The sequence below is a fragment of the Calliopsis andreniformis genome, chromosome 4 (assembly GCF_051401765.1).
Source record: "Calliopsis andreniformis isolate RMS-2024a chromosome 4, iyCalAndr_principal, whole genome shotgun sequence".
NCBI lineage: Eukaryota > Metazoa > Arthropoda > Insecta > Hymenoptera > Andrenidae > Calliopsis > Calliopsis andreniformis.
In genome coordinates, this window is record NC_135065.1 from 3,117,789 (window position 1) to 3,144,171 (window position 26,383).

Genomic DNA, 26,383 nt, shown 5'->3' on the forward strand with positions numbered 1-26,383 from the left:
CATTGAACTTCACGCTCGATAACATTAAAAACAATAACATCTAGTTCTTATATATGGTGTCCTGATTGAATAACATCAAGCGCCGACATGTCCATATAAAATGCATATTTATTAATATTTAAATAAATATTTAACGAAGAAACTGGAAAATAATAACTCTCATAGATCTCTGAGACTCAAATCATACACTGAAGGGTTAATAACCAGCTGCAACAATTGTAACTAATTTTTGCTTCATTTACATCGTATGTTCACAATTTCACCAACAACGCAGAAAAATATAATTGGCGGCAGTGTCACACATGGTATCCAATTATAAATGTAAGTACCCATGGTCGTACTACTTCGAAGTTCAGAGACGATCGATAAAGGGTTAAACTAATAAAGCTGCCTCTCGCAAGCGGTCTGCAACATCGTAAGACCTAAGATTTCTTTGCTCTTAGCCTGGGCCGCTTATCTCGCATCTGGCTGGTTTGTGTCACGTACTTGCTGAGACAATTGAGTCGGTTGGCCGACTGGCTGCTCGAATTAGGCTCCGTTATTACGACAAATCACTGTCAGCACCGGTGCCAATGAAGAACGATCGTCCCTGTCGAGATTACATCGATAGGCATGGATCGAACGTGAGAGCAGCGTGACCGAATTAATTTAGATAGACCGAGGAATTGATTAATCCCGCTGATTCTTAATGCAATTTGCCGCGAGGAAACTAGGGAGGTTGCAATTACTCTGTAGAATCCAAGGATGTTCCCAGACGAAGGATTATATGGATGACGGTTTCGAATTATGGATTGAGCTCAATTGAGTTGTAACTATGGATCGTTTTTCACATGGAGTATCTTCACGCATAAATGTTTAATCATTCTGGCAGTTTTAAATACAAATTATTAGGTGAGAATGTAGAGTCTACTGTTGGTGTAAGAAGACAATGATCTTGTGCTGTCGAAAATTTCAGTAAATGGTATAGCGTGAGATTTTATCTTTATTTAAAACTAATTTTAAATTATTTTTAAAAATAATTATTTCCACGAATTTACCTTCAATTTTTTACCATTGAAAATCATAATAAATGTAATAAACGTACGGATAGATATGAATTAATAAATAAACATGAGAATCATGATAATATATGAATATTTATATTTAGGTGAGAACTTATTTGAATATTTCTTTATTTATATCGAATGAAATGAGTCTATCCATTCTTTGCTAAAATCCATATAATGACATAATTGAAACGGATGCATTTTTATTAAAAATGCAGATTCTGTAATATGCTTCGCCCGAAAATGACTTTCCAGAAAATTAATAAAGAGTAGGTATTTCCATTAAGTAAATTTTAGGATATATTTGAAATGATTTTCTCGTTATCCATAGTTTTTGTCGCCATTTGATATTCATAAATTAAGACAATCTGACATTCACTTTGCAAGAGCTAGTGAACTTTGTCGTTTCGAAACTGTATTAGTGTATATTTCCCTTTATTTCTTCCCAGAATTTACATGTCTCTTAGAAACACATCAGTTACTTCGCCTTTCCAGCAATTACTGGTCCGCAATAGAATACGACTTGAGCAATAAATTACATAATTTTAGTCAGCTGGTAGTAACACGGATTGAAATAACACAGCTGTTCTATGATCCACATAAAACTTATCGGAGGGTTCTCCATTTAGATACAATGTACAGACTGTTCCAAAATTTTCTTATAGATGCAAAGATTTAGCATCTATTAATTAGCATGTAGCACTTATTAATTTTAACTTATTTAAAATAGTATCAAAAAGGATCTAATTTCTTTATTAATAGACTGTGAATGAATATTTTCAAAAATATTCAAATATTATAAATATTCATACATAGATTCATAAATGAAGATCTGTTTGATCCTATAAATACATATTATGACGTATACTTCATTTTCAGTATTCTATACATTGCATATTATGTGTAACCATTTCTTACTTATTTCAATGTCTAAAAATTCATAGTTTATTCAATAATTATTTTAACAGAGCAATTGAAATAAAACTTTTAAATAATAGTTATAATTAGACTACGTATACTTATACAAATCCCTATTCTCATAAACGCAATCAAAGAGCTCGAATCTAACTGACCATTTCTTTCACTCTCCACATACTATATAAAGTATATTTAATTTTTAATATATTATACATTTTAAATGAATACTGTGCTTTTTGTGAAATTTTTGATAAATTCATAATAATCTGCAGTCTAGTTATAACATAGTTCACATTCGCTATATCAAGTGTACATGCATTGACAAGGGATTATCTGTTAACGCGTTGCAAATACATTATAACATTGTCCCACGCGATAACGCAAATTACTCGGTGGGAACAATGTCTGCGGCCACACTAGTGACAGATTGAGCAACGAGGGCTGGCGGATTAATCTTCTTGCGCGGTATGTGCACAGCCATCGCATGTGTGTAGCGTAAGTGCACTGCCCGTGGTTTATTTTGCCTACAAACAGCATATACTTGCCAGACGCAATCGAGGAGTTGAAACTGGCACAGTGTTGCGATTGTGTTTGCGTAATGGACCAACCGATCGTCGCTTTATCGAGTCGCGGTTAATGACAGCGCGAACGCAATAGAAAGCAGGAAAAAAGTTACAAGCGATATTGATTGTTTCGTTAAATATGTTGCAGATGAATTTGAATCGGCAATTTAAGGAGATTAGACTCTTATTACTGTCGCAGGAACCCCTGACCCCTTTCCATTTTGAATGTCTCGTATTGTTCCTCACAGAACTGACCAGGATTATCACTTTTATTGCATTTTCTCTATTCTGCTTTTGTTCACATAAGCCGAATAAAGACAATATCTTCCACTTACTGAGGAGTAATTTAGCAACTAGGAACTAATATACATTGACTTTTTCTCTTTCCAGGACTGAAACACGGAAACGGAGGCATTGGAAGCGCTAGCAGTTCTAGAAGTACGAGTCCAAGTCAGCAGCAGTCGCCCCAAAGTGGATTGTCCTTCATCCCTCAGCCTAGGAATCAAAATTCGACGAACAGGCAACCTACAGCCACTACACCGAGGTAATTGTTATTTTATAATATCAGAATATTAAGAAAAGAATAACTTCTTAATATAACTCTCTCGGTTAGCTTTACATGGAGAAAATGTTAAGCTGAAATTATTGAAGTCTTTTGTAGAATCTACAAAAGTACTCTAACAGGCCTGAATTTAATAGAGTTAATCAGATTCGACTTTGTAGATTTAATAAAGTTGCTCTTACTGTAGTTAAGCTACCTTTGTTAATTTTACAAAGGTCTATAGCAGATCGTACAAAAGTCTACTCTGCTTAAACCTACTTAGAAGACTTTCGCAACATCTGTATGACCTTTTTCCCGTGTATTTTCTATATTATTTATACAGAATATAACAAGTATAGTCTTCAATATCTTAAGGGGTGGTAAATGATCGAAATTTGAGCACAAAATGTCCTGTGACCTTCGTTTTGCAATAACAATACCTTCAAATTAACACACTTTTATTCTAAACTAATGATCAGAGGATTCTGTAATTTTGTAGATGCACTGAAGGACAGAAATAGAGCAAACACATCTCATCAACATTTTGTCGTATCCTTTACAAGGCCCAACTTTTATAAAGATTTTAAAATCCGAAATTTTGTACTCTGATTTGTCTCCTCTACCACCCCTTGAAATATTAAAGTCTACATTTGTTATACCTCATATAATAGGAATTTTTCTTAAAAAAGTGAAGTAATCATATCATATTAAATGTTTCAGTCCTCGAGCATCGACAGTGGGCAAATCCAGTGGCGCAAGAACCGGGCAACCCTCTCCATATGCGACTACAGGTCCGCCGACCCAGCAAAATAAGAATTCTGTCCTGGACAAATTCAAGCTTTTCAATAACAAAGAAAAGAATCAAGACCGTGGCAAAGCTTCGTCTGGCGTCTCGAAACGTACTTCCAGTTCCTCTGGGTTTTCCTCTGCCAGGTCAGAGCACTCTGACAGCTCGACATCGTTGTACGATCAAAGCAAGATCCAAGTGGAATCGCCAAAGAGTCGTGCGTTGAAGTCGAAATTGCAATCGGCCAAACCAGCGAAACAGGCAAGTCCGAAAACCGTGAGGAAAGAACAGAGCAAAGCGCAAAGTAAAATCGCTCGCACGAAAGCTGCGCCCGAAAAGCTGGTTACCTACAACCCACCGTTGGAAGATGTCAAGTCGACCAGTAAAATCGGCGGCGTGGGCACGAAATTGGCTGCGGACAAAAAGTCCTCCAATCTGCAAGATTTACTGAAACAACAGCCACCGAGCCAACTGCAGAAGCCAAATCCTTCGGTATTGGCGTCTACTAAACAAATCAGCTCGCAGGAGGTGAAGAACATCAACAGTCCGAAGAACGAACCGATCAAGCAGCCATCTAGACCTAAGGTCGAGCTGCCAGGTAAAATACCTGACACGAAGATTCAACTGCAGAATATTAAAGTTCCACCGAATGGGTTGAATAAAGATGTCTTAGCGCAGAAAGGATTGATAAGTAGTGTAAATACAAACGGGATGATTAAACATCTTGAGCAGGAGGAAGTCGTTATCACCCATGATAATAGTTCTAGAATTAATCATACACTGTCCATGAACCAGGTAAATTTGGCTGGTGAAAAGTCGTCGATAGAAAAGCAAAAAGCAATCGTTGAAGATGTACAAACGAATAACCATTCAGGGATGTTAGAAACTGTTAGTACGCCGCTCAAGCAAAATACAAATTTGCCCATGAAAACTAAGGTTGTGAACGAAGTGCAAGGTATAGAGAATACTGACGTCAGACAAAATCCCCCACTTTCTCCTCGTAATAGTCCAGTGGCAACGACAGACGTAAAAATGACAAATATCCAAGAAGGTCCAACGAGTCCCACAACAACCCACATAAACCCTGTTCCCTCTCAAGAGCAAGTTTCAAATGGTTTACATTTTGGACCGAGCAAGCAATCATCGATGATAAACAGCCCGTTGCAAGGTTCAACTCTAAATGCTTCCGGGATCAATCCAGGTTCCAGCATTCCAAAGCCCACGGCCTTGGTGAAAGGCACTTCGAAACCACCGAAGGAAAACAGCATACCAGGCGTACCGACGCCCACGAAATTGAAGGCAGACGTTTTGCATCGCAAGCTCGATCCGAATACGGTTGCAATGGTGTCACCGATGCCAAGTATTTCGGATCTGATGTCTGAGAGTTCGCACAGCAATTCGAACAGCACCGGGCAAAGTAATTCCAGCGACAGCAGCGTTATTTATAGGCCGAGTAGCGAAAGTGGCAGCGAGATCAAGACTATACCTAATAGAAAAATCGACACGACCTTCGAACAAATGGAGAAGGTTGGTATACGGACATCACAGTCATGCATGTATTTTTTCTGATGTAAAGCAGTATGTTAGTGAGTTCATAGGAGACTCAATTGACAGCAAATGTGTTTTGATATCTAGGGTCCTAATATAAGAACTTCTGAAGTTTGTTCTAAAAAGTGTTTTTTGTTACTCATTCTCATATATAATACTAGACAATATGCCTGTAATTGTAAGGCAAAATGACTTAAGTCACATATTTTTGTTTTCGAGAAATCAGATTTTGAAATTTTCAACGTTGGTACTATCTTATAAACTAGTGTCTTTTTGAACTATTCTAAGTGAAAAAGTCTTTTTAATACCTTTTTTTCTAGAAATACCAATTCTATATTCTAGATGCCAATTAAAGGCCCTAATTCAAATTCTTTTTAAAGGTAACATAGATCGCTCTGCTTTATAGTCACAGATATTGGCCAGTAAATGAAGTCTCCCAGGTTTTGTATTTTACTAGGACCAAATCAAAACATATTCACTTCCAAGCGTAGCATAGTAGCTTCCATAAAACAAATATTTTCTGTAACACCGAATTAAACACGAAATTATGCAATTCTACAGGTCTTGTCTGAGACGTCAACGTGCGGAGGAGGTTCCATGGCAGACGACGAAGCAGAGATGACAGTGAAACCCATGCAACCTCTGCTCCGCGGTTACACACCCGGTGCAAGGGCTCTCCAGACTTTGCCAAGCAGGACAACTGCGAGACAATACACGATTCTTCATTCTTCGTCTCATCATCATGTCGGTCACGATTACGCGGACATCGACGTTGCCTCTGGTTATCTGAGCGACGGTGAGGTTCTTCGTGGTGGCATGAGTGTCGGTAGCAGAACTTTGTCTGACTTGTGCGACGGTTACATGTCCGAGGGCGGTGCTTCCTTGTACGCGCGTAGAATCAACCCATCTTACGGTCACGATCATGAGAGGTAAGTTCCAAGAAATAATCATATTTTACTGCGAACTACAAGACGCCAAGGCAAGACTCCTTGGCTCTAAACAGTTACAGAAGCTCAGAAGTAACTTTACGATTTATAGTAACTTTTAGTACTGCTTTTACTGTTTATTATACATGGTACGTGACACAGTAATACAGTAGAAACTAAATTTTCTGAGAAGAAGATATTGGCAAAACTGAACTATCAATTATTGATTTCTGAGCTTCTGTTACGAATCTATTCTGTGATTTAATTTCACGTAATCACTAATATAGTTACATTTTGTTCAGTGACTTACAAGTTTGTAGTAAGTGTGATGCTAAAATTTAGTTATAGTTATAACTGTGGTCACAATAAGTACCTAAATGAATTTTACTAGGATGGATGAATCCCCTTGAGAAGCTTATAAATTCTAAGTAGAAGCGTCGCTGATCAATACTTCGCCCCTCGCATCTATCTTGCAGACGATAATGTATTTACGCTTCTTTTTTTACGTAAATTACATTACTGCCATTTTTATAAATATATTCATCCACGTAGTTTACATATTTTTCTTGAAGATTATCGGTGAAAATTCGATCCAGAATTATCATACTAAAACAAGATTCTATTGCATAAATCAAAAGAAGGAAATTAATTCAACTGATTTTGAAGTTAGAGCGTTAGGTGAAAAGCTTTTCAACATGCGCGGTTTCCATCACTTAGCTTTTCGAGTACGTCTCTTAGTGCACGTGTTCCGCCAGCACGTCGAATGAGTCAGTCTCCACGTGAATGCGAAATATACGCAAGTTCCTGAATTTGTACGTGGGCTCTTAAGTAGTTCTATATCTTAGCGTACTTTTTGTACACTTCTGACTCTCTAAGTACTATGTGCGTAAGGTGCTCTTAAAATAACAATTAGATCGAGAAGAGTAGATATATTTAATTTTTAGGTAATCATTTATATAACGATATTATAATTTTTAATCCAATCATTTTTTATATATATAAAATCTTATTCATTTTTTTTTTTTGAAAATATAATAAAATATAAACGGGTTATTACAATTTGTAAAAAAAGACTGAAAAGATATTGTCACAACGTTAGTATGCTAAGAATGATACAATGCAGTTTTTTGAAAAAATATAAACTTCATGTTTATATAAATTTTCGTGCATATTAGTAACAAAATATCATATTACTAGATATATTAAAATTACATTGTATGATTAACGCAATTCGGTACATTTTTCTATTACCACACATGACACATTATAAAACAAAAAATATTGAAAAGAAAATTGTATGGAGTTTAAGAATTTAAAAATTTCATAGAACTTATTGATTACATCAATAATTAATTATAAAGCAGAAATATTGAATTTCGTTCTTACGTCATAAATATTTATCTTTTTGATCTACTTTTAAGCTTTTCATCTATTCTCAATAGAGCTTCAACCACCCATATTAATAATGTAAGAATAGACTGCTTTTTAAAAGTTATTAAATTGCTTCTGATAATAGAGGCACACGCTTGTGGTTGATATCAAGTTATTCCAGTGTGAATCACTTCGCAAAGACGCGCGACGACGTCTGAATTAGACTTAACGCGGCATGCACCGAAGAGTAGTGGTGCCACCACGTGCTAATAGGCCTTTAATTAGACGAAATTTGTAGGCTTAATTTTGTACCCTCAATTACTCAGTTCCACTCAACCTTAGTATGGCAACCTCTGACTAGGTGGATACTTTGATTGAATTAAGCAAACCTGCTGCAATGCCTCCTAATTAACTTCTCTGTACCTGACTTTTCGCTATTTAATTCCTTTTAATGTTCTGGTTTTAGTGTAAACTATACTTTACTAAAAGGTTTTACTAACTTCTCGTTAACTCTACGATGGTCTTCATTTGTATTATACAGTAAAGACTAAAGAAATATAGTACTTTATATTCAATATAGGATTTTATTCTACTATTTGGTCATTCTATAGTGTTTAAAGGTTAGTAAGCTGTAAAAAAATTAATATATTTGATTATATTAAAATATTCGTGTTACTCTTTATAAACTTCTTTTTTACTCATTCGCTATAGACATAACAAGTTTATAGAAAATGAATTTCTCTGTATGATTTGTCTATGTCTATAGGTACGTAACCATCCCACTCTTACCTTATCTAAGACAAACGTCACCAAAAGTAATAATTCCATAAAACAAGAGGTGTAACAATGAGCTTGTAACGAAAAAATACTGTATTACTGTGAAGAATCACCTGACATTTTTTATTATTAGACCATTTCTAATTTTTTTTTTTTTTTCTTTAATGAAATCCTTTTCTGAGTCAAAATGCAAGGCGAGAAATAACATTACTTATTGAATAAATTAATACGATATCATAAAACAAGAAACATGAATATTACTAATAATATTTTTTTAATTTATCTCAGAATTAGAATATTTTTTTTAACTTACTTTTGCTTATTCTTATTTTGCTATTTTTATTCTGAACACTTCGAGAACTATTCCAATCACGCATATGTTAGGTTTTACAAAATATTTATTATTATTAACAAATTCATTAATAGAGTATTACAGAAATGTAAGATTTTTAAGTATTACTAGTGTTCTGTTTGTAGTAGCATATCTATACTATATTCTTTTATAGTATATGGATTTATTATAGTATATTTTGCCACAAATGCTACACCATTAGGACATAAAGTGCGGGAAGAACTTAAAAGGAGACCCAAGAGTCATATTAAGATTACATTTATAATGATCTAGAAGTATTTCCATACCCTGCTGTACGTATATTGCTTTATAAATTCTGCAACATATTTTTAACACAGTATATGTACATCTTTAAGAATAATTTCCACGCCTCGTTTCAAATATTTCTTGACAATCAGAAATTTTGAGACCAACAACTGTATACTCAAACACTGTTTTCGTGAATATTTCGCTCTGCAGTAATTTCTTCCGTAAAAAGCAGACGCGTCTGGCTGCATAATAAAAGCCAGAGATTTAACTTCGATACAAAGTTGTCCGACAATACGAGAGATTAAAGGCTTCGGGCGAAGGATGGTGAATAGGTACTAGGGAGAAAACGGAAGTGGGTCAGTGGTGATCATCTCGATTAGATTCACTGCATTGAATTTGGATTCGTTTCGGTCGAATAGAATCTCGTCGAAGCGTGGGCAGTACCATCCAGCTCGTTCAACTATTCAATCTCATTTGATTTCCTTCGAACGTGTCGTCCATGTAAAGTGTATTGGACGAACGACAATAATTTCTCACGAACGTTCTGTATTACGAGCCAACGAGTCTCGCAGATAAGGTGAGCTGCAATTTTCCCAGAAAAATATAGGGCAGGTCTTTCTATAGGAATTTTTTTGATTGCACCAGTAGCAACGATTCAGAGTGAACGACAGGCTAACGATTTTGATGTAGTCAAGAAGAGACGGAGAGTTTTCGAGTAACGTCGAAGTCAGTTTTATGTACAGATTTCAAATGTACCTGCTGTTGTATTCTAACATTGAAATGATATTTTGAAATTAAAAAGACAGAATTTTGTCCCAAGTTATTCAGATGCATCTACTTGGTCTATGCTTGTAGTAATTGAAAAATAAGAAGCTTATCAGAATTCAATGGAGGTTAAAGAATAAATTGATTAAAAAAAGAAATTAAATGTTAATGAAGTGATTTAGGTGAGCACTTGTTTGTTACTTGTATGATTATACAACGTGCACATGTTAATGCAAAGTAATAGTAAATGAAATATCAAATTCAACGTTTAATCTACTATGGATATTAACAAAATTTGAAAAATGCTACTCATAACTTTTGGCAGGTTGTAACTAGCGATTTTGTAAAATAAAATTACCTACATCAGGATAAAATTGCATAAAAAACTACTTCCATTGAAATAGGGTATTATAAACTATAACAAAATTTTTGTTGTCATTACTAGAACATAAAGACTTTAAGCTTATGTTCGTAGGTGTCCATCAGAAAATTATTAAGAAAAGTACCATTTTCTGTCTAATTTCGTCAGAAATGAATTTAGGATAGATGAGCAAACGTAACTTAATCTTTACATTATTTAATATTACCAATACATAATATCCTCATATTCATATTTCCTCTGATTGATGGAGAATTTTATGGCAAATCTGTATTTAATGTAATTTTCTTTATCGAAAAATTTTACCAAATTCTTTAACACAAAATCCTTTTCTTACCACTGAACCTACTCTACTTTTTAATCTCTTATGATTTGAGACATCGTACAATCACCTGTCTTACCTACTAAAGAAATTACTATTTTCTCTACTTTAGTAACAAATAAGAACTGACACTTGAATAAATTAAAAAAAGACTCGATCACAGACACATGTGGCTGGTCGTTTGAAGAGATCTGTAAATAAAAGTACCCGTGTCCTTCCCTTCTCTTTCCTGGACAACTGCCAAACATCAAACACAAGGGAGAAGTGATTGAATAATCCTCCCACAGTTGGCCAGGATCATATTCCAATTCATCGTGAAAGTGAATTACTGACTCCTTAACTGTCCATGGTGATTTACGCGAGTGCTAGCCCCTTTCGAGCACGCGAGCAGTTCCTCGCGAAATCCCTGCAGTCCACGAAGGTGGATCGAGAGAATCACGGCTAGGCTGAGGCGACGGTTGCGTTTTCATAAAACACGAAACAGCTAGAAGGCGTACCCTGGCCCCTGCCCAGGGCCGATAACTCGTTTGGCATAAGCAAGCTGCGTATCATCCGTCTGAAACCCGACGCGCTTTTCGGAAATTCAATATACTCACCCCCGTCTCTGGGGTCGGCCCTCTGCACCCCACCGTCATCATTGAAGACCCCACGAGGCGAGGTGAGGGCACAACAAAGAAGGCGAGCTCTAAAAGCATATTCCGATGATTACGAATACTTGAGCGCTGCTGGAAAACGCCGCCTCCTGCCTGCTTCTTCCTTACGCATTTTTAATCCTGCTTATACCAGACACTCTCCTTCGACAGCGCGCTTGCTCCTTTTACGTTCGTGAAGGACTCTGTGTCAGGACGTTTTAGGGGGACTAATGTCTTAGACTTGCGTTGAAAAATGTTAGAGAATGTAGTGGTGAAATTGAACGTTTTTATGTTATAGAATTTCTTTGGGAGAAGCTTATTGTAGATGGTATTTGGATACTACGTTTTGAAATTGTTTAGGGATAACGAGTGGTGATTGTTGAACATACCTACTATAATACTTGTCATTCGTGCAAATGTCTTTTTTATTGTAAAATCATCAGTGAAATGTGAGCACATAACGAGACAATATTACTGATTATGATGCCTGTATTGCTGATGACTTAAAGACAACTTTAAAAGCTAAGTGATAAGAAAAACGTTCTAACAGTATACAGTAGTAGAGCAATGTAGGTACAGTATTGTCCAAAAATTTGATAGGTGTTAAATAAAATTTTACAGAGTCAAGTAAACATATGATTTTACTTTACGCATGAAATATACTTGACTTTGGACTTATTCTACTGCCAACGAGCACTAACCAAATCAGACAGAGCAAAATTAATAGAATAAATCTCCAGCCAAACACATTTCATACGAATTTCAGGCGTTGTTGCAACAAGTAATAAGTTAAACGCAGTTTTGTCGTTTTTGATCTTTGTCCTCTTTGGCATGTAGAATCATCCCTTAAAATTTCATAAAATGTAAAATAAAAAGTTATAAAACGAAGAATTAAACTTAATTAAATTGCAATTAAATGAGATTTTCTACACGACAAATGTAAGTGTAAAAACGTGATGATATAGTACAATTATTTTAGACACCTTTTTGCCACAGTTTAATCGTATTTTTATACAGTTTACAGATTCAATGCATAGCCATGCATATGTACATACATACATATGCATGGATATATTTGTACTTCTGTTCTGTTGAACTACACGGTTCGCATAATAAATAGAAAGTAAAAAGAATCCCAGGTTGATGGTACAGAAATTAAATTATACGCATATTTAGCAATAATATTTCGTAATTTTAAATTTCCAAGCATTCAGAAATTACTGTTCATTTATTTCCCTTTTTCTCGACGTGGCTAGAATTAGGTTTCTTTACAATCGTAAATTTCACTAATGAGATGGTGATGTTTATCAGAGACGTCTAAAAATTAAATCAAGTATGCAAATTGCACATTATGATACAAGCATTCATATCTTTATAATGTATTTTATAATGCAACCTAAAGTGAGTAAGCGTATAATATTGGTAAAGTATTTCCATATTTTATTTGATAGATCAAATACAATGGCTTTTATTTACTTCGACAAATAAATTATTTACTTTAAAAATGGTGTGTTTACTTTTGAAAACAATTGAGAACGAATAATTTACACGCAATCTACTAAACGAAATTTTTAATTATTTTAATTTAACAAAAATCGATTTACATCACGTTTATAATGAACAGTTCAAATAATTTCGAAAATGTTTCAGATGTAGGTATAACAGTTAAAAACTTTTAAAATAAAGAGTATTCACTTACTGCATTGCTATCTTTGCCAATTCTCAACATTATTTTTCAATTTCCTTCAGCTTCCACGCAAAACAAAGACAAGTCCTTAATATAAGTATCTCCCATTTCGTAATATCATTGATGTTAAAGAGTCATGAGACTAAAACGAGTATAAACTCTACAAGAGACGACTTTCATTACCTACTTCATTAATTTAAAAAACATATACTAGTTCAAAACTTCAGCGCCCAGTAGGGCTAGTTTCCTTAGAGCAAATAGCTATTAAATTACATCGAGATCATAGTCACAAAATTACTTTAATTACCTAAAAATCGATACTTCCCAAATGACGCCCAAACAATAGTTAATGCATTAAATTTTGCAACTCGATAAGGGGAAGCGTAGGGTGGCGTTTGTCATTAGGATCAAACAATTGCGAATGAGCGGGCGACAAAGCGAGGAATCAAATTCAGTTGGTGCAAGCGATGTGTGCATTCGACGCAGCTGTAGAACAGAACTGAAAGATAAGCGTCTTTGTCCTTTGTCAACGACGCGTCGCGACGCCCCGTATTGTCCTCCTGACTTACCGCAATACAAACCAGAAGCCTGCAGAATTCGCGCCTCGCCTATCGTCCCCGCCGACTGATAGTCCGCGCAGAGACAAAAATATCGTCGGACGGCGATTTTCGTTCTCGGATTTCACGCGTGCGGGGCACGTGTCTGAATGCAGTTGTCCTGGTTGCCCCGTGAAATTACTTCTCACGGAAGTGCCATAAGTCTTTGACAGGTTGTAATGGCACACTCAATCCTTTTAATTGTTTCATAAATCACCGCGCTATAAGCTGCAGCTTTCCGCGGCCAGTGCGTTTAAATGGTAATCTTTTGAGTACGGGGCATCCCACAAATTGTGGTAATACAATCGTTAATTTTGCAACAGATTTAGCCTGCGTTGGGAATAAAATAATCGGGAAATTTTGGCGCACTCGATGGGCTTGTTGGGCAAGTATGATTCGTACTAAAATGAATATTGCTAATAGAAAGTATATTATTAATTATATTTGGAAAAGAATTATTAAATGTGCTTGAAATATTTGAAATCTTCATTAATGATAAAATAAACAAATGTTGTATGTACGTCAATTTCTTTACGAAATTAGTATTTATTATATTAATCACGTTGCAACCTTAAAATTTAATAGGTATATTTGTTTGTTAAAAATATAGTTTGGAAATCATTTAATTACAAAGATGTCTCATATTAAGAATTATTTATTATTTAACAAAGGTTTCACTAATTTCGTTACACCATAGGAATAAAGTTTGAATTTAACTTTAATGTATCCTTACATTTTAACTTTTGTGATCAATATTTTACAAGATGTTACGGAGTTTATAATATAATCCAATTCAAAGAACAACCTTTGTTTCTCAGTTAAGGAAGTTTAGATTTAGGAATATAGTACAACCATTATAAATTTTCTGATATTTTCAAGTACGGAATCATAAAATACTTAAAACTAAGTTCCTCGGTATTTTATACACATACTGCATTTATTACTATACATATATTCTTACATATATTCTTACCTTTTAATTTACATCGTAATCTAAAATTATATTTCTGTCAGTGTAATATAGCAATGGAAAAATATTTTGCACATATAAAGTATTTTTAGTAATAATAATAATAGTAATACAATAAAATATTTTGCACATATAAAGTATTTTTAGTAATAATAATAATAGTAATACAATAAAATATTTTGCACATATAAAGTATTTTTAGTAATAATAATAATAGTAATATAATAAAATATTTTTGAAACGTCATAATTTCATTATATTCCCTCCAGTAAAAAGATAGTGTTTTTGTATAAATACAGCACGTTAATTCTTTAATCTTTCTCGGGCAATATTGCTCCAAATTTCAGCGGTGTCTCTAATTATACAAAAAAATGACTTTGAAAAAGGGTTGTGCTACTCTTCAATGTGTATAATTTTCCAGAATTAAAATTTTTTATTTTAAAATTTGCATACATTTAAATACTATATGTATACTCAAGTACAGATGTGGATTGTAATAAATATTCAAATTATAATCCAATCGATACCTTATATTTCTAAAATTGATAGTCCTTGGATTAATTTTGAATTACACTAATAATCAATTCTAAAAATTAAGTATCATACCCCCATTTTCGAAAAAGTAAAAATAAAAAATTGTTTTTCATTCATAGGTGGTCATTACCATATCAAGGAATTTTTAGACCTTTCAAAATGCCCTTTGAAGTTAGAAACCTACCTTGATATTTCGTGTGACGTTTGCGTGAGTCAGCTCATATAAAGTTAAGAAACATTATTAGAGTTCATTATCTGATGTTGCTGTAGACCTTGTACATTATAATACATGAACAATTCGATCGATCATTTCTAGGAATTTCAGACACGCCATATTATTGGTAAAGGTGTAACTGCTTTTGAGACACTAGTCCACACATGTATGAATTTTTTATTTTATTTTGACAAAATTCTTCGCTATGGACGAAATTCTTCATCTGTACTCTTTTGAAAAATTAAATCTAATATTCTATTAATGTAATGTAATATAGAGCATAAACTAGTTCTGCAATATTTTCTTGATGATTTATTTTCATTTTACGTTTTTTATATAATATACTACTCGATCAGTAATCATGAACAGTATATAGTATTTTTTCCTTATAAGCTCATCATTATCCCCATTATTTTTTTTAAATATCTTCTGATTTTTGATTAGACAAAAAGAGTTATCAAATATATGTCTCTTACATTTTATAAGCTCATTACTAATAATTCGGAGGAGGACGATTTTCTTTTAAAATACCATAATTCTCTAAAAATACTAAAAGGACTCCCAGCTGTGTCCAAGATCTACTAAATATTCTCAGAAAGGCAAAGCATTAAGGGCAGATAACCGTTTGAACCACGGCGTCGTAGAATACATACATTTTCTTCTTTTTCTTACAGCTTAACAGCTCGATGTATTTTTTCCTTTTTACTTCGTTTTAACTATTTAACAAATTTTAAACTACTTCAAAAAAGTTAATAATGAGTTAAAAAGATGTATTTTCATTAAATTATACAGATTTTTCTGGCGCTCTTTTTCTGGACTGTGCCTCTGAAAGCACATGTAGATTGTATCGTAAATTTACAAAATGAAAATGTGTTGTATTAAATATATTAATAGGTATGTGGTGCCCAAGGAGATTTTCATAATTCTAAAAAATAAAGGAATAGTGGCATGTAAACTAAAAATAAAGCTCGGCTATTTCAGAAGAAAAGTCGACTTTATTTATCTATAATTAAAGAACGAGGTATCGAGAAAAGCTTTCGTTCCCAGAGTTTTATGATAAATCTGCACGGCAAGATTTGAAATAGATTAGTCAAACGTAGCCCAAGTTATCAGGACTGCCATATTGAAAAATGTAAATTTAAGAAAAATACATTTAAAATTCGCTGAATAAACCACCGACCTATATACATTGTTCTGCTTAAAATGCTATAACCTAACTAATTCTTCAGAGTTTTTCGCAAAACTTTTTTCAAAATATTCTTATAATGTCAGTGTATAAATATATGAGAAAAAATTCAATTTTTTAAGTTTCTAAACGATTGTCTCCCTTTAATTCATTAAGGCCTAAAGTTATGTATACGCAATATTTTACTATCCATTTTTTTTTTTGCGAGTTTACGTTACTAAATGCTGTTTCTTCATGATACTATTGTGAAAGGGGATTCCAAAGATTAACTTACTATTTTTTTGGTACTGGTTCTCCTTTCTGGTCTAGATTCTATAACGTTTTCAGGATTGGTAGAAGTGGAGGTATTTGTAACACTAGAATACACCAGTTTTTTGTAAATCATAAACATTCCTGTCTATGGTTTTCATTTAGCGAACGTTTATATACTATTATCATAAAATATTTTCCTTGTCCCAATAAAATAATGCACAGCATGCATTTATATTTTTCAATAACGCCACATTCACCCAACCCTGGTCCTTAATAAGCTAAGACGGCATAACTATAACATAGCCTCTCCCAAGAACCCTCGAAAGCCATCATTAAAAAGCATCTCAAGAACCTCAACGTTCCCAAGAACAGTCAAAAGCCACGAATCCGAGCGTTCCAGCCGGGAGCACCTTCCCCCAACAGAAACCTCCATTTTCTATCAAAAACCTAGCCCAAACGACAGAGGAAGGTACCAACAATCCAAAGAAACCTCAGACAGCAAGAGAACCCAGAACTCGAATCTAAGAAACCTCAGCAGACCCAATGTACGCCACGGTTCCTTCCCTTTATCTGAAAAAGTTCCTCGACTCTGTATCTAGATGAGAAGCGGACCTGTCGCCGCGAGAGGACACAGAGCCAGATTGGCACGACGCTTGCGTGGCGCGTGACGTCACGTCGATCGATCCGTCGCCGGTGGTTTCGCTGGTGCGATCTGCCGGCGACGTCGCGTAACCCGCCAGGGCGGTTTAAGGCGCCACCAAGGGAGGATCTTGCGCGAAGGTGGCGGAGGGCGAGGGCGCGGAGGGTTGCTCTTGGGGGTCGGCCGACGGGAGACCCATCCGTGCCGTGGCGCGTACTCGCGAGGGTGGGGAGCCCCGTCGAGAGAGCGAGCGGAGCGTACGTACGTGCACGAACGACGGGAAGTCGTGGTTAGCGATAGTTCTCCGGGGACGGAAGGACCGGCTGCTCTTCGTCACACGTCCCCGTCCGCGAGGCCTTTCGACGCCGACGATCCTCTCGAATTTACGCGACACCGTGTGAGAACCGACTCGCCGAGGGTTCTGATGCTTCGCGGAGCACAGCGCGAGGAGTGCGCGAGTTAGGAGCGAGTGACGTACCGAGGAGGAGAACCACGATATCGCAACGCACGTCCAGGGTAATCTTTCGTTTTACTTGGTCGTTCACCTTTCTTGCTAGACGGGGATATCGGTATTGCTGTCTGTCAAGGTTAGGGACCTGGCACACGAGCACTCGTGTGCGATAGGTGGTTTCTATGCACGGTTCTGGTGGCAGTTGAAGCTTCGAAGACTGGCAAGTGAAGTGAGGTTTTCTGAAGTTGGAAGTTGCTGTAGTGACGGTGTAGAGGTATGGGTAGTTGGTACAAGAGGAGAGGTGGGGAAATTGATATTTTGGATTGTGTAGGTTTTAGTTTTCGTATTTTTGGTTTTATACTGTGGTGGGTTAGAAGAAAGCCGGTAGATGAGGAAGTTCGGGAAGTTAATAGGATCAGGGATCCGTTGCAGAGAGATGGTTCGTTTGCTCAGTGTAAAGAAAATAAGTGTCCCCTGCTCGCGTGGATAGCCTTTGATGTCTATTGAAATGTCATCTTCCTCAATAATTCCTTGGGCTGAGCGGATTTTCCATGTCACCTATATCCTCGCCTGGTCTTCGAACAATGTACGCTGTCTGGGACTTCCGTGCGCGTTTCAAAAGAAATAATAGGCGAAACAAGGAGTTTTCCAATGACAAAAGGAAAACGACCATTCTCCTCGAACTGGAATGAAAATATTGAAGCGCGGAACCTATTGTGACGTACCGTTAATGCTGAGGCTAGAATAGAGATGATTGGATCGAACACGTTCTGCTTGATGAAATAAAAAATAGAAAAAGGAATAACATTTTGAAACGTAGAAATTCTTCTTTGTGTAACATTACGAATGTCTTGAACAAGATGAAAAATTATTGATTTTAATAGTGATTCATATTGAATATTTTGTTTCTCCCAAGACAAAGTTTCATCGTTTGAATAATTATTTATAGGTATGGTAATTAATCTACTTGAAAATTAATTTACATACTTTACAGTGCATACTTCTAAACTTCAGTAAATTTCACTTTCAACAGAGTTCACCTTTCGATGAAATGCATTTTCATTGTCATTGACCTTTCTGCATTCCTTACTCTCAATAAGGAATTCCCATTAATGCAGAAACGTTAAATTGTGTAAGAAATTAAGCGTATACACAGAAAAACTCGTTGCTATTCCTATAAGATATCTGAAATTAAATTTGATTACAATAACTAAATAAGATTCATAAATAGAATAATTTAGTAAAATACATACTAATTTAAACTCCATATAAAGTATTGAAATGTTGGACATGCTATATTAATCACGAAATTTCCATATTTCTAAATTTGATTGAAGATTGTACAAAAAGTAATCGCAACATTCTTTAATGCTACAAATGATTCTTAATGAAACAGCCAGAACAATGTCAAAGAAAACTAGGGAAATTCACAAAAAAGTCTTATGGAAAGCGTTACAAGAAGCAGAACGCGTTAATCGCATTAGCTAGTAAAGTCTTGCAGCGTCGATTTGCTCACGTAAGCGCAGTAATCCTAATCCTATGCGCGTGATTCGTGAATTATTAATCGCACGAGTCCACGAGACTTCCTAGGATTTGCGTCAGCGAATTTGTTACCGGATGGCGTGCCTAAATGTAAAGCAAGCGCATCCACCTGCGATCGGCCGTTCAAACGTCGACTTATACTACTTACGGACTAATTAGTCACTTCTTAGGCATGCAGAATCTACTGCAATCTACCTCATCAGCTTAATAATCCTACGTTAACCACTTTTTTTCATTTTCAATTGAGGCGACTTAGCACTTTTGGTTTTGTGTTTACATCATTATATCATGGATATAGTATTTCTTCGTTATAAGCTCATCGTTGTTATCATGATACCTTGAAATTATTCAGAATAAATAAGTTTCACTTTCACGCGCTTTCAGTCTTATCTTTGAGGAAAGGAAAGTAACTATTTGATGTAGAAGTTAGATTCACAAACAATCCCCATGCTGTGAGTCTGTTGATAGTCAACTGTGAATTTATGGAGAAGAAATTAGAAATTGTGGAAAGTCTTTGTTGGCTTAAAAATTTCAATTTTTTATGAAATATTTTTGACACTTTTACGTTGCAAATAATTATTTGTGAACAATAAGCGAATACTTTATTGATTAATGAAACTATAAAAAGTGTGTCCTATGTATTATTCATGATTTTCTGTAACTGCTTTTCACTATTATTAGACAATCTATTGGATAAGAAATATCTGACTGTTTTCAATCAAAAAACTTCATAATAGATTCTAATTTTGGATGCTATTACATAATCTTTAATTTTGTACTTTAAATCATTTAGATCTTTAAAATTTTCAGACTTTCAAAATCATTACATTAATCAGAATTATTAAATGTTCCTCAGTTTTTCACAAAACATTTACAAATGTCTTATTTCGACCGATTATCGACAAAATTCAAGATTTTGCAGCGCCTGAATTACTTGTGACCTTGTTCAAGAAATTTTACACGACCTTACTTAAAATATTATTCATCCTCTTGTTAAGAATTTCTGGTCACACGACCCTGAAACTGTTTGAAGTTTCCTCGTGCGAAGCTAATTTCGTTTGAATTTAATTATACAATATAATGGCCTCTCGAAGGAGCGTTCAGGTCACAAAAGAAAACCTAGGGTAACTTTGAAAGCAGTATATGTACCTTGCCATTCTTCATCACGTTGCTGACGAAAGGCCACCGATCCGATAACTTTTGTCCAATTTTAATTGACGACAAACACGAAAGCTTGTCCACATAGAGGAAGAATAGAACGTGCAGACTGCGGCTCATCGATTCGAAGCAGCTTACTGAACGGACACTGTCCGCCGAGTGGATTGCCTCGTGGATCTAATCTTGCTAATAGTCCAATTTCTACACGATTCAAATCCAGCCTCATTTGGCACGAATCACAGATCCAAAGCTGGCTCGATACCTTTTCAAACGTCTGTAGCGTTTTGACTTTCATTTCTACAAAAAGTGCCACTGTGCTGCCATTGTCTAGTCTATGCAGCATGCTAGTCTGCATGCTAGCTCATTCGAGTGTTTCTGAACGAGAAAGATCCTATTTTTCTGGTCCGTACATTATTACTACTTAAGAATTAATAAAATTGTGTAAGATAAATTTGGAACCTTCGATTATGTATTAGAATGATTTGATGGGTGAGTCAATGCAAGATATTTTTTTCAAAACTAAAATTCTACAATTATATAAAAGTCTACTGAGCACTGATAAAACAAAGAGATTATACGAAATTTCTTAATTAAGAACAAAGTTTCATAAAACATTTTCAGAAGTTCTTGAAACATTAGCTATCTAACAATAACAATATTGACATTGGTCCTCCTTAAACTTACCTATAGATTTTTAGACAGTGTATCATAATTATCTGTAAAATTTAAAACCATTTAGTTGAGCGCAAAATATGAAAGAAATTGTTGAGTGAGCGTACATGAAATTTCTATAAGACCAAACAAGTTCAAATAATGAAAGTAACTTGTTGACAAATAACGGATATATGTGTAATATATTAATTCATATATAAACTGATTATAACATTGGTCATGTTTGTAAAAATCGCTAGTCACTCTGAAGTATGTTTCTGTCGTACTAATTAAATGTAGAACATGATCAACAGAATATTTATATTATGTTTCATAACTATAAAATTCCTCTAGGATTTTTAGAGAAATTAAATTAGACTAAATATTCTATAATATTTCAACGGTAGATTAAGGTTTCAACGTTTTCTATATACTGTTAGTTGACTCTAATTCAAATCCAATCAATCCAACAATTAACTAAGACCTAAATAGGTAGCTCAAATTGGTTTCAAGGTTGTGAGATGACAATATGCAATAAATAGATGTCTGAAGATCTGCTTTCAGAAGCACTTGGATATCCTTGTCATGCCTGTTTTGTGTGCATGGATTGTCATTGTAACAACACCCTTTCATTGACATTTCGAATTCTTGAAATAAGTAGTCCCAGAGAGAAGAAGTTCCAGATCATAAGGAGCTAAAACAAATGAATACAGTAGATGGACAAACATTGCTATCTACTTTTTGGCTAAAAATTCACGTTTTTAATGCTAGAAGACATACATCAATTAAAATAGGCGAATTCTATAAATATGATCAGTGTTATTTTTTGTACATACTGAATGTAGGTATAGATACACAATATGGGATAAAATGGGAAGGAACTCGTGCATAAAAAATACAGTTAATGACAACAAAACTTTATGATCAGTTATGACAAGGTGTATAGGTACAAAGTGAAATGTGAATTAAATTACAATTATTCGCTGCTATTTTATTCAAAGTTATAATCATTCGATGTAATGATGATGATGAGGCTACAGTATAACATCGATCGAGGTTTCACTTATAATTTAACAGTAATCTACCGGAAAAAATTAAATTAGCTGTCAGAAGAGTGCTTCAGCTTTCAGCCTTCTATTAAACCGGTTAATCGAGGTCCTACTGTACTCTAAAGTATCTAAAAATACAGTGTTTACGCAAAGAATGCTGTCAACTAGAAGAGAGTGATGATATATCGACGTGGTGTAAATATTATTTTTGAAATCCATTGATTCGTAAGCTGGATACCTACTTCTTATTTGTTCAATATTTACTGCACGTGTTTCGACCAAATCGTGGAGCTCAGAATGAGCGCTCATAGTGATGCCAAAGCGGAGAGTTCAACACTGGAACACTATAACGAGTTTTGTGAATCTCATTTTTACGTGTTGTCATAATTCTTAGTATGGAACAGTAAAACCACAGAGAAGTTTTTGGCTAAGGAGGTTTCTATGCATAATCATTATTTTTCAGTGAGATTGAAACTAAAATGAAGAATTTAACATCTGAATTTCTTTAAATAAAAGGAATTTATAGTCTTGAGTAATTACATTACTATAATAAATAATTAATCAAAAATGAGGTTTCTATTTAGAAGAAATTAGAAAAAAATATGTTGCTCTGCGCATTAGTAAATTTTCATTTTATTAATCTCATTTCTTTCTTAGTGCCCTGTATGTATTTCAAAACAGTACTCAACAAGTAACACTAAAAATTAATATTATTCATGTAAATGTTTCATACTCTTTACAAAAAAATTCCAAACATTTGAATCCCATATTTGAAAAAGTGTACACTGTTTAGCTAAAGACACAAGTGTCTATAATAATTAGATTGTGGATTCTTACGCATGTATGAGAAATTTCAATGCGCAGAAAAATACAGAATCTATATAACATAAAGAAGATCTAGAAATTATGGAAAGATAAATACACTTTATATGTAATAAGTATTTAAAGAATGAAACAAGTCTTCAAATAGGTCCCATTTATCTATTTTTGTCTATGAAAATAGAAATTTCCACAAACATCCACAGTTTAGTAATAATCTGTACAATAATTTGGCACTAGTCTTGTATGGAACTAGTCCTGACAGTAAACAATACTAAGAGCGGCGCGTGGTTTTTTCAGATACGTGGGTGGTTCGAGGCGAGAGTTGTCGGGGGTGAAGGAACTGGTGACCTCGAGGAGGGTGCAAAAGAGACCCTCCGCGAACGTTGTAAGGTCAGATGGAGGTTGCATCGGGAGCAGTCCAGGAAGCGGTGGCGTCATCGCAGGCGGCCTACTAGGCGGCTGCAGTGGTGGCAACGACGCCTTAGCAGAGTTAACCATCGAGGACCTGGCATCTCTTCCCGCCGGAAATCATACCTCCGCCAATCACACGGGCCATTCCTCTCACCACAAGGTCAGCGAACTTGGTTTAATCGATATTTCGTCGATAGTATTCTTCATTTGAACGAACTCCACATATTCATTACTGATACAAAACTATGCAGAGACGTGCAAATTGTTGGTATCACTGCACGAGAGGTCTGAAGAGATACATATTTGTTAGTTAGAATAAGGGCACATGAATAGATTTAATGGTTTTTACAGAAATTTTCGACGTTTAAATTTCATACTTGTTTTTTGTAAATGAGGAATATTTTTACTTGATTCATATTTCTTGAAGTTTCAAATCGGAAACAATGATGAATAGTTAAAAAAGACTTTTCTCTGTGTAGTTGGCTTTCCAATGAGTCATTATTAAGTGTCATTATAAATAATTTCTTTTTCATTTTTGTTACTTTTTCTGCTGTTATAAATTCATAAACTACTATAATAGATATCAAATTTATTGAAATTTAAACCACCTCTATTATTAGTTGCGACAGAAGTCTCAGTAAAGTCTAAGTGTATTTCAAGTTTGGATAATTTATTAACTAAAGACAAAAGAATATGTACTACATATTAAATGTATGTACGCAAAGTATAAAGCAAGCGACATCCAGAAGAAAGTTCTGATTTCTTCTTTCATAATTTGAGTCTACTAATTTCCATAATTCTGTATTAAATTGCAGTACTTTTTACACTTCCACCGTACTAGCAAATCGTGTGATTCGTTAGCATAAACGTCTCATTCTTATTCTGTCTATTAGCACGCGAGTCTCTTGCTCACTTTGAATTTGAAATTGGAGGAATTGAGAAACCCGATTTTCTTCTTCAAAAAATGTATTTTCCTGATAGTTTTGCATAAAAATATCTAACAAATCTTGCTCTCAATATTTCATATTAAAAAATCATTTCATATGTTTCATATAAAAATAACAATCTATCAGTATACTGAAAATGAACTAATATAGACCAGTAGATGTTGATAGTAGCATACATTTTTAAAATTAATATATCTTGTATAAAATTTTGTATCGTTACACATTTCCATTAAATTCTTAAACATACTTCATTTATCTGCATCGCAGAAATGAACACTATTTTGTGTAAGATTATTAACATAGCAGACTGTATGCATGTTACTGAATAATCATTTTCAATTCAGTGCACTAACTACCACATACTCAACAATTTAAACACATTGTAATTTTGAGTCCAACAATTATACAACTGCAGTCAGTTTCACCCAGTCACTTCTCACATTTCATAAAAGTTTGCACACTCAAACCAGTCCCCTAGTTCAACTCTCGTTCCACCGATCGCGCTAAAACCGTCAAAATAGTCCACTTAATTAACCAAACCCATAATTTTCGAGAGCGAATCGTGACTGCACATTTCGACGTGACTCCGAACCCAGCGCACCTTTGATCAAACCAAACACTCTTTACCCCCTATTCGCGCACTCCATCATTTTACGTCAAAGTAATCCCTCAATCGCTCGTTAATTATCATCGACGATAAACACACGGCGTACCAGTTCGGTCGACGTATCGACCGAGTTTTATTAAACGTCAGCTGACATCGAATCGCGGCGACGGCCATAGACGAAAATTAATTAAGCTTGAATGGAAGTTGCAGCGCATTGATCCGTTTGGAGCAAACAGTAACGAAGCGAAACGATACGAATTAAAGGCCTGTACGTGTGGAGAGTCGAATGGGTGCAGAGTTATCACGATTTCTTAAGCCCGAATCTCGATAATTGCGGAATAGCCTATTGCGTTCGAGTGCAAGCTCCACAAGTACCAGCTGAGCATATAATTAGTCAAGGCATATTACATACTCCTGCCTAATTATTGAATAACTTTGTGTACGCTCGGCGAGACGTGTATCAATGAGGCATAGAAGCGACGATGTGGGTTCGAGTGCAAACAATGAAATTACAAAGCGTTTCGTTCGTACGTGTGCGTCAGCTGTTGCATCGTGCAGCTGCTATGTACTGGGTGATTCGTTTCAAATGTTTCGTGCACCACTCTACGAGAATCGAGTTACCAGGGAAATCGAATTAAAGGTCTACTTTGTCGGTTCCAGTCAAGTCGAAGTGGGATGACGTGCCTGTTGAACTTTTTCGATCGATCTGGCTTGAACTGTTTATTATTCTGATTGTACAAATAAGGGTTGTCGAATCGATTGAGTTCGAAGCAATCGTGTTGCTTTTACGTCAAACGACTGGCCACAGCTTGTCACAATTTTCGAGATCTGATTCCTGAATTTGCATTTTAACTTTCGATTACTACGATTTCCTTCGTGAGAATGGATGGAGAAGTAGAATAATGTAAAAGGACAGAAATATTAATTAAATTTGATAGAATTTCGACGCAGCGCTTATTGAGACAAAGAAAGCACTATGGCATTGATAAAATAATTGATTCAATATGATTAGAAATTGACAAGATTACTGTGTAAAATTTATGTTGTGATTATATTTATCATCGAGATTTAAAAACAGGTACTTTAATAATATAGAACATTCTCTTAGAATCGAATATGATACCAGAATAATTATTTCCTAAGCTCCAATTTTTTGGAAAATATTATTGAAGAAACATTAATAAAGCGAATTGTAAATATTCAAATGGGTAGCCAAGTTACAAAATTCATATTCTTAAATAAATTTATATTTGTTCGTCTATAAATGTTAAAAATAAAATTCAGAATTTACTTTGTGTTCACCCAGCAGTTATAATAACACGCAACATATGCAGCAAAGATATAAATCTCCGATCCTTAAGCCTTGAAACAATACTTTGCTGGGTTAGCTAACGCGGACTGTGGGGTAGTATAATATGGATACAATACAACAATGCGTACACTAGAGACAAACAATAAACTATATTAAATATACCATATATCGTTGTGAA

The 26,383-nt window shown here is 34.9% G+C and overlaps 2 protein-coding genes across 4 annotated transcripts in view; both read left to right on the forward strand.

Moving 5' to 3' along the window:
* The window catches only part of LOC143178494 (uncharacterized), a 141,119-nt gene extending 136,564 nt beyond the window's left edge, over positions 1 to 4,555 (forward strand). The window contains exons 4-6 of the mRNA XM_076377210.1: positions 2,918 to 3,071; positions 3,789 to 4,453; positions 4,551 to 4,555. Of these exons, the coding sequence (XP_076233325.1) occupies positions 2,918 to 3,071; positions 3,789 to 4,453; positions 4,551 to 4,555 (824 nt within the window). The remainder of the gene's footprint in view (positions 1 to 2,917; positions 3,072 to 3,788; positions 4,454 to 4,550) is intronic.
* Positions 4,246 to 26,383, forward strand: part of LOC143178604 (protein sickie-like) — a 117,051-nt gene continuing 94,913 nt past the window's right edge. For all 3 annotated transcript variants that reach the window (XR_013001818.1, XM_076377352.1, XM_076377353.1), the window contains exons 1-3: positions 4,246 to 5,382; positions 5,965 to 6,332; positions 23,226 to 23,499. Coding sequence is in view for 2 of the 3 variants with exons in the window: in XM_076377352.1 (XP_076233467.1) it covers positions 4,567 to 5,382; positions 5,965 to 6,332; positions 23,226 to 23,499 (1,458 nt within the window). In the remaining variant the exon portion in view is untranslated. The remainder of the gene's footprint in view (positions 5,383 to 5,964; positions 6,333 to 23,225; positions 23,500 to 26,383) is intronic.